This window comes from Ranitomeya variabilis, chromosome 2 (assembly GCF_051348905.1).
Source record: "Ranitomeya variabilis isolate aRanVar5 chromosome 2, aRanVar5.hap1, whole genome shotgun sequence".
NCBI lineage: Eukaryota > Metazoa > Chordata > Amphibia > Anura > Dendrobatidae > Ranitomeya > Ranitomeya variabilis.
In genome coordinates this window covers 783,334,257-783,344,558 of record NC_135233.1, presented here as the reverse complement: position 1 = coordinate 783,344,558, position 10,302 = coordinate 783,334,257, and the positions used below count along the sequence as shown (strand labels likewise).

General features: G+C 39.6%; 1 protein-coding gene across 2 annotated transcripts in view; it reads right to left on the bottom strand.

Moving 5' to 3' along the window:
• Positions 1–5,128: 5,128 nt before the first annotated feature.
• PGM3 (phosphoglucomutase 3) overlaps positions 5,129–10,302 on the bottom strand; it is a 30,567-nt gene continuing 25,393 nt past the window's right edge. For both annotated transcript variants that reach the window (XM_077289806.1, XM_077289807.1), the window contains exon 13: positions 5,129–5,442. In XM_077289806.1, the coding sequence (XP_077145921.1) occupies positions 5,353–5,442 (90 nt within the window). In that variant the 3' untranslated portion in view covers positions 5,129–5,352. The remainder of the gene's footprint in view (positions 5,443–10,302) is intronic.

Sequence of the window (10,302 nt, the reverse complement as noted above, 5' to 3'; positions counted from 1 at the left end):
GGTGTTAAAATCCCCTAGGATTATAAGCCTTACCTTCTGGACTTAAACTTCTTTTATTTTGATAAGGAATGTAATTTGTCCTGTGTTTGGGGTATAGATATTAACCACAGTATATGATAATTCACATTAATATATGAAATCTTCCATAGGTATTCGTGACCTCGTTTATGAATTGAAAGGATACAGAATCCCTAATATCCATAAGAACCTCTTGTCTTCTTAATGGGAGAAGATTATTTAAAAATATGGAGAAAGGCAACACTGTCTGCCTTGGACAATACAGTTTCCCTCCAGGCGGAGAACCTTTTTTAAAGGAATGTTCAGTCATTTGACATTTATTGAGCAAAACTTTAGAGCCATAAAAACTATTAAACTATTTTGGGCTTACGCCAATCAAATCCTAGAAGGAAAAACTTAAGAAAATTTTTAGTACAAACCATTTTAAACAAAAGTAAGTTAAAAGAACACAAATATGTACATACATTAAAAAAAAAAAAAAGAATAAAAACGTTCAAGGAACATACTCAGTCATTGATAATTCTCCGGTAGACTGAAAGGTGAGAATTGAGATAAACTTCTCCCAAATCCTAACCTAAAAGAAAGGGGGTGAAATGTTCGGCAATAGCCTGCAAGCGAGCATGCTTATCAGAGCATGCTCGAGTGTTATCCAAGTATCCTGGGCATGCTCGTATATTTGCTGCTCTTAGAGGCTGGATGGAGAGTGATGCTCAACTTGTCTCTTCAGAATTCTCCATAGGTATTCGATTGTGTCCAGATCAGGAGACATACCGTAATTGGGCACTGAATCACTTCCACCCTGTTCATCTTGAGATTTGTTTTGGATCATTGTCATGTTGGAAAAGTGCAGGTCTACCAAGAGCACCGAGTGATGGCATCATCTTCTGTTTCAATATAGAGTAGTATATCTGAATTCATGATACCATCAATGAAATTTAGCTCCCCAACTTCAGCAGCGTTTATGGAGCCCTCTATAAGGACACTACTAATTTCACTATAGGATATGGACCGTGCTGCTCTAAGCATAAACAAGACCAGAACCACCAAAACAGGGAATCATTTTAAAATGTATATATATTTTTTGAGACAACAGAAAGGCAATTAAAATATACAAAAATAAAATATAAATATGTAGTATATAATGTATATGTGCACGTATCAAGATGTACGCAAGAGCATATTATCAATTCAATTCCATATACAAAGAAATGCAATCATTGCGTACGGCAGGTATAATTATATTATGCCCCTAAGGACAAAAAAAAGCACCACAAGACTATATATTGCACAAACCAATCAGAAGGGGGATAATGTTATAAAATCTGTATCATAAAGTGTATGCAAAGTGCATGAAATATTAAACAAGGTGCAAAAGGAATCAAATAACCTGTACAAAGTGCATAGAAGGAAAAGTGCTATATTGGAGTGCTATATGCAGATGCTTTCAGGAGTCACTTATAAAAATGGGGGAATATACCTGAAAATCACCAAGCTCTTGAGGCCGTGCACCCCGACGCGCGTTTCGGAACTTCTGTTCCTTCGTCATAATTTCACTATAGGCACATATTGTCACGCTGAAAAAGGCCCTGCACCTTCCCTAGGGCTGGGACCCTAACCATCCCTGCTCCCAAAGGTACTTCTAAAGGTGAGAAGGTTTGGGCCAATAGCCTTACTGTTCTTCTGTTATACCATAAGCTGTCCCCTCGTGAGGAGGCCTGGGACAGAAATGCTAGTGTATAAATACATAAGTCAAACAGGGATACCAAAAAGCAACTAACATACAAAACACTCAGCAAAGGTAAAGAAATATGTAGGGAAGGGCAGGAATGTACAAACCAAACGGGAATAGGACAATGGGGAATGCATACACCCAAAAACAGCATGCAACAATCTCCAACTCAGCACAACGATTCCAAGGAGCTAGGAAGTAAAACTTTCACTGGCGAGGAAGAGAAGGTCTGTACAGGTTTTATAGAGAGAGGAAATGAGCAGGTAAGGTACTGCTGAAAGACAGAACTGCATGTTTCCAACCACCATTAGAAAGGGTCATTAACCTTTTCAGCACCAAAGGAAACAAATTCCATTTAATATGAAATAAAAACACAGGCTCAATGGAAATCTGCAGTACATAATAAGTAGTGATTTTCTAACCCCATAGCTACCAGGATGAAAGTGATTCAGCGGCCACGTAAGAAAAATACAGATGTTGATAGAAGAACGGCACTGGTTGCAAAGGAGCAAGCTCGTTAAAACATTGACATAGCAGCTCTCAGTGAAACGCACTTAGCAGATGGGGCAAATTGACAGAAAGTAGTAAATATGCTCCCACTGTGACCAATCCAAATGACATTATTTACTTCATCATAGAACTTATTCATAAACTTGACACACTTATCTCCGCTTATCCCAGTCAGACAAGCTCATTACACTTTGAGACTTTAACCCCGTCGGACGGGATAGTACGTCCGACGTCAGGTCCCCTGCTTTGATGCAGGGCTCCGCGGTGAGCCCGCATCAAAGCCGGGACATGTCAGCTGTTTTGAACAGCTGACATGTGCCCGCAATAGCGGGGGGTGAAATCGCGATTCACCCGCCGCTATTAACTAGTTAAATGCCGCTGTCAAACGCAGACAGCGGCATTTAACTACCGCATCCGGCCGGGCGGACGGAAATGACGTCATCGCCGACCCCCGTCACATGATCGGGGGTCAGCGATGCTTCTGCATTGTAACCATAGAGGTCCTTGAGACCTCTATGGTTACTGATCGCCGGTAGCTGTGAGCGCCACCCTGTGGTCGGCGCTCACAGCACACCTGATTTTCTGCTGCATAGCAGCAATCTGATGATCGCTGTTATGTAGCAGAGGCAATCGAGTTGTGCTTGCTTCTAACCTCCCATGGACGCTATTGAAGCATGGCAAAAGTAAAAAAAAAAAGTTAAAAAAAATGTGAAAAAAATAAAAAAAACATAAAAGTTTAAATCACCCCCCTTTCGCCCCAATCAAAATAAATCAATAAAACAAATATCAAACCTACACATATTTGGTATCGCTGCGTTCAGAGTCGCCTGATCTATCAATAAAAAAAAAGCATTAACCTGATCGCTAAACGGCGTAATGAGAAAAAAATCTGAAACGCCAGAATTACGTTTTTTTGGTCGCCGTGACATTGAATTAAAATCCAATAACGGGCGATCAAAAGAACGTATCTGCACCAAAATGGCATCATTAAAAACGCCAGCTCGGCACGCAAAAAATAAGCCCTCAACCGACCCCAGATCATGAAAAATGGAGACGCTACGAGCATCGGAAAATGGCGCAAATTTTTTTTTTTTTTTTTTTTTTTTTTAGCAAAGTTTGGAATTTTTTTTCACCACTTAGGTAAAAAATAACCTAGTCATGTTAGGTGTCTATGAACTCGTAATGACCTGGAGAATCATAACGGCAGGTCAGTTTTAGCATTTAGTGAACCTAGCAAAAAAGCCAAGCAAAAAACAAGTGTGGGATTGCACTTTTTTTGCAATTTCACCGCACTTGGAATTTTTTTCCCGTTTTCTAGTACACGACATGGTAAAACCAATGATGTCGTTCAAAAGTACAACTCGTCCCGCAAAAAATAAGCCCTCACATGGCCAAATTGACGGAAAAATAAAAAAGTTATGGCTCTGGGAAGGAGGGGAGTGAAAAACGAATACGGAAAAATGGAAAATCCCACGGTCATGAAGGGGTTAATGCCAGAGTGGGACCAGACTATCAAAACTGGGAAGGAGTCATTAGGAGTGTAACCGTAATGGCCTTCTGCTCCTCCAGGCATGTGCCAGACGATCTTGTAATCACCAACACTTTATTCCATCTACCCAATCGCAAGACGACTTTGTGGATGCACCTATGCTCCTTCCCTCCCAAGCCCTGCAGTGTACCCAAACAATAGTTTTCCACCACATATGGGATATCGGTGTACTAGGGAGAAACTGCACGACTGTATGGTCTATTTTCTCCTGGTACCCCAAAACGCAAAGATTAGGGCTAAAGCAATATTTTTGTTAGAAATATAAAATGTATCTTCTTTTCTTCCACATTGCTTTAATTCCTGCTCAGCATCTAAAGGGTTAATAAACTTCTTGAATGTAGTCTTCAGCACTATGAGGGGTGAAGTTTAATTGTTTCACTTTTGGGCATTTTCTTTCACATAGGTCCCTTAAAGTCACTTCAAATGTGCTGTGGTTCCTAAAAAAATTACCGTATTTTGCGGATTATACGATGCACTGGATTATAAGTCGCATCCCAAATTTTGAGGAGAAAAATATATATATATATATTTAAAAAAAAAAAAAAAAAAATGGTGCTTCTTATAATATATGTGTCTTATTGCTTACCGTGGGTGGTGGCTGCGGTGAAGCGGGGTCCCAGGGTCGCTGCTGAAAGAGGCAAGAGTGGAGCGTTGCCGCAGGTTGGGATGACGGGGTGTTCAGATGTGTGGCACGCCGCTGCGGGTGTACGGTGCTGCGGGGGCTCTGCCGACATCTTGTGAAAGCCCAGAGACCTCCGCAGTTACATGGTTTCCTATACAGTGGACTCCGGGAAAATGGCTGCCGGAGGCGGCGCATGCTTAGATGGAGATCTCGACACCAAGATCTCAGGAGATGAGGGATAAGGACCCATACAGACAAGGATGGGGAATAGGGAGCCATGCATACAAGGATGGGGATGAGGAACCATGCATACCAGATTAGGGGGCAATACATACCCGTTTGCTCAATTTTTCCAGGCAAAATTAGGTGCCTCGGCTTATACTCGAGTATATACGGTATATAATTTATACAATGTGATTTTCTGGATTTTATTTTTGATATTCTGTCTCTCAATATTAAAATTAATCTACCCTTAAAATTATAGACTGTTCATGTCTTTGTCAGTGGGCAAACTTACAAAATCAGCAAGGGATCAAATACTTATTTCCCCCCACTGTATATGGGTGTGTATAATATACTGAATATATACATAAACACACACACACTTTTTTTCTTGTTTCCAAATTCTGCATTCTTTTTTCCCTTGTTGTGATATTGTAGTCAACTAATCAAGAACAAAGTGAAGACTTGAATACAAAAATAAATTGTAAAATACTGTATTGTAAATAAAAAGATTTGATAACTAACCCTTTAAGGCACTGTGAAACAAATCACGACTGTCCGATAGATAAGTAATACATCACCCTAATTGTAAACTTTAGATTTTTTTTTGTTTTAAAAGAAAGTTCCAGTCCCACAGAATATGATACCGTTCCAAAGTCCATACGCAGACGCCATACAAACTGCCAGGTGGTCGGTGGCACTTCATGGCAGAGGCTTTGGTTGATCTCCAACTCCTCCTGCAAGGTGATAGACTGCCAAGCTCACCTCGTGTGCCAACGCATCGGCATTTTCCTGTCAATGCAATATAAAAAAAACAGCTTTTCAGGCAATTTCTGTAGTGACCAGAGTGTAAAGAGTGTGGATCATGTACGCTGCGAGACGCAGAATCGAGCCAGGACAACTCACATTTATGAATGTCTCATACTTCATTAACAATCCAAATATTGCAGGCCCAGTTCAGCCAGCTACTATAAATCTTTTTAAAACAAAATGCCATACATCATTAACCCTTCCGTCCTTGCAGTACCATTTTTTCCATAACTATAGGAGGGCTTGTTTATTGCATTTTCCAAGTATACCATTTATTTTACCATGTAATGTACTGAAAAAGTGGTGAAATAGTGAAGAAAAATGTAAACCCGTCATAGATTTTTGTTCTGGTTAGCATTCAATGTGCAGGAAAAAAACGCCTACTAATGGGATTCTTCAGGTTTGTGGTATTGCAGTGATATCAAACCTCTTTGGGTATTTTTTTTCCCATTTTTGTGGTTACAATATTTTGAACTTTATAAAAAAAAAATATAAAAACTGGTTTGGGTTTCCAATATTTTTACCAGTAACTTTTTTATTTTTCTGATGCACAGCTATGCACATCCATACACACCCCACAAAAGTAAAAAATCATTCCCCTTTAGCCCATTTAAAAATAAAAAACAAAAATAAAACACATATTGGTATCTCTGTGTTTGTCAAAACCTGATCAAAATATAAAATAAAGCTCCTTAGGCTACTTTCACACTTCCGCCGGCAGGCGTCCGTCATAATGCGTCATTGCGACGTATCGACGGATTTGTGAAAATTAGTGAAAAACGGATGCAACGCATACAGTATTGCGACAAATCCGCTAGACGGTTCCGTCGAAAAACTGGATCCGTTGCATCCATTTTGTCCGTTTTTACCATCCGTTTCATCCGTTTTTTTGACGGATTCGTTTTCCCTGCCTAAAAATGGGAGTCTCCCAAATGTGATTGGCTACTGGAAAATAGGGAAACCAATATATTGACTGGCTGGCTGTCTTCTGGCAGGAGTCTTGCTGGCACATTTGGGGGTGACGCCCCAGGCCAGGTTTATATAGATTTGAGGCCTGTCTGGCCAATTGGCTACAAATTCCTGATTCTGAGCATGCTCAGTGTAAAAAAACGGATTCCAGGGCTGGATTCCATCATACGACGTGTCGTGACGGATCCTGCGTCCATAGGCTTCCATTCTAGTCAACGACGTATGCCGCAGGATCCGTCGCGACACGTTTTCCTGGCGCAGACAAAAAACACGACGGATCCGTTGCACGACGGACGCGACATGTGGCCATCCGTCATGATCCGCCGCTTATACAAGTCTATGGGAAAAAACGCATCCTGCGGGCACATTTGCATGATCAGTTTTTCCCAAAACGACGCATTGCAACGGATCTGAAAAGACGGAAGTATGAAAGAGGCCAATCCGATGGAAGCTGTGCAAGGAGAAAAAAAACCCAAAATGCCAGAATTACTTTTTTTGGCTGCCGCAACATTGCAATAATATAAGGGGCGATCAAAACATTGTATCTACCCCAAAATGGTATCAGTAAAAACTTCAGCTCAGGGCACACAGAAAAAGCCCTCAAACAGCCACATATCCCAAAAATTGAAAATGTTACAAATCTCAGAAAATGGTGACAAATGTAAGTATCCTTTTTTATTTTTTATCTGCTTTTTCCAACTCCCCCCTCCATTTAAAAAAAAAAAAGTCACCCCCTAATTTGGAAGAAAAAAAACAAAAACAACTATATACGTTTGGTATCTGAGTAATCTTACTGTCCTGGAGAATCAAATTGCCAGGTCAGTTTTATAATATAGTGGCCATGATAAATAGAAAAAAAATGTTTTGTTTACGGTTTTTTTGCAATTTCAACACACTTGGAAAATTTTTTCCCCGCTTTTCTGTGCACCACCTGATAAATTGAATAGTGTCATTCAAAAGTACAACTAATCCCACAAAAACAACCCTCATAGCTATGTGGACAGAAAAATAATTTAAAAAAAACAACAACTTATGGCTCTTGGTATAAGGGGGAAGAAAAGGACGGTGTTAAAATGAAACAATTGAGATGAAATTGAATTGTAGACTTTCAGCTTTAATTTAAGGCATTGAACAAAAATATCATGTGAAAGGTTTAGGAATTTCAACCATTTTTCTACAAAAGACTCCTCATTTCAGGGGCTCAAAAGTAATTGGATAAACTAATTTTATTAAAAATGAACATTTTATTTCTGGTACTCTGTAGAGAAACTTTTGATGGCAATGACTACCTGAAGTCTGGAAGCCATGGACATCACCAAACGGGATTACTCCTTTGTTATGCTTTGTAAGACCTTTACTGCAGCTGACTTCACTTGTTGCTTGTTTGTGGGTCTTTCTTATGAACAAAGTTGATTTTAATCAATAGATCTTGAAATAACAATTATTTCCACAATTGGCTTTGTTTAAATAAAATGTTCCTGTGCTGAGATAATCTAATAAATGTGCTCCTGCTGTGTACTGTGTAATGGCCGTGTCTGACCGTACAGGGACAGGGTCTGATCATACCACAGCTCCTGGCCAGGGGAGGAAGCAAAAGAGTATACAGACAGGAGAGCATGGGATCACAGCTGATTCTTTCTGTAAAGGTAAAGCATTTTTCAAAACAGAAATGCTTTATCTCACAAAAAGAATCAGCTGTGATCCCCTGCTGTAATGTCAGTATACCCACTTTTGCTTCCTCCCCTGCCCAGGAGCAGCGGTATGATCAGACCCTGTCCCTGCACGGTCAGACACGGCCATTACACAGTACACAGCAGGAGCACATTTATAACATCTCAGCACAAGGATTTTATTTTTTTTTTTTTAAACAACCAATTGTGAAAATTATTATTCTTACAAGACGTATTGATTAAAATCAACTTAAAATTTAACTTTGTTGGTGGAAAAACACCTTTAAGTTTTGTCGTAAGCCCGTGAAATGCATGGTCAATGAGGTTGAGATCTGGTGATTGACTCGTCCATTGCAGAATATTCCACTTCTTTGATTTAAAAAAAAAAAAAAAATTCCTGGGTTGCTTTCACACTATGTTTTGGATGATTGTCCATCTATACTGTAAACACTGTCCATTTGGTTAAAGCGTTTCACAAAGTATAGCCCTGAACACTTCAGAATTTATCTGGCTGTTTCTGTCTTCAGTCACATCAATAAACACTAGTGACCCAGTGCCTTTGGAAGCCATGCATGCCCAAGCCATCACACTGCCTCCACCATGCTGTACAGAGGATGTGTGCTGCTCGATTCCAAGCCCTCTCCATACTTTGTTATTCCCATCACTCTGGTCGATCTTAGTTTCATCTGTCCAAAGAATGCTTTTCCAGAACTGGGATGGCTTCCTTAGATTTTTTTTGGCTAAATCTAATCTGGCCTTTCTTGTTTCAAGGCCGATTAATGGTTTGCACCTTGTGGTGTATTTGCTCTAATGAATCTTCCCTTTATGGTAAACTTAGACACAAACACCTACTTTCTGGAGAGTGTTCTTTATTTGGGTGGATGTTGTGAAGGGGATTTTCTTTACCATGGAAAGGATTCTACTATCTGATTTTTCTATCATCCACCACTGTTGTCTTCCATGAATGTCCAAGCCTTTTGAGTTCCGAAGCTCACAAGTGCACTCATTTTTTTGCAGAGTGTAGCAATCTGTCAATTTGATAACTCCTAACATTTCTGCTCTCTCTCACAGATTTCTTCTTTTTTTCAGCCTAATGATGGTCGGTTTCACTTAACTGCATGTTGTGGGCTCACAGCAACAGCTTCCAAATGCAAATGCTACACCTGAAATTAGCTCCAGACCTTTTACCTGCTTAAGTGATAATGGAGTAAAAGCCCATGCAGCTCATTAAAGAGCTTTTGAGATAATTGTCCAATTAACTTTGATTCCTTGAAAATGAGGCAGCTAAATATATTAAATAAAGAGCTGTAATTCCTAGACCCTTACTCCAATTAGGATGTGAAAATACCCTCAAATTGAAGCTGAGAGTTTGCAATTTAAAATGAACCCATCAGCTGGATTTTGCTCAGTAAACTGCAAACACTGTCAGGTTGGCGCCATTAAACTGATTAAAATGATATAGAAATAGAGGAAAAAAGCCAGCTCACCAAGCCACCACCGCATGTGCACGGAACTCCACGCTGATCAACGAGGTCAAATCCATAGAAAAAAAAACCATGTCCCAGCTCCATGGTAAAATTCAGGCGTTATATCTTTATTAAATCCTGTTTAAAAACGATGGCTGTAAAGCCATGGAGCTGGAACATGTTTTTTTTTTCTTTTGATTAAAATGATACCTTGGTTGATGAAATCCATCTTGTGGTTGTTGTTTTATCTTTATTTGTAGTTTTCAGTTAATGATATCCTCATGCTTCGGGGTGCCCTGTGGGTGGGGCTTTATGTGGAACTCTGCTTACATATTCATCTGTATGGCTTCTGACAGGTCACTGATCCCTCAGTGACCTGCCCCCTATTTTACATACTGAATATAATATGGTTTGAAGAAAGAAAAAAAAAATAAAAAATCACAGGCCGCCCCTGGACACAAGTATATAATTAATGCAAAACTGAGAATAAAGATTACACAACAACCACAAGACGGATTTCATCTTCCCAGGTATCATTTTAATCAGTATAATTAGCTGTGGGTTACTCGGAACAACCTTGCTGACAGGTTCCCTTTAATGGCTGTGTTGAGTTATTTAGAGGGCACATCAAATTTACACTGACATAATGTAAAATAGTCAGTGCACAGCTTGTATAACAAAGTGTCAAAGCTTCAGTGATGTCCCATGAAAAAATATAATAAAACATTTACAAAATG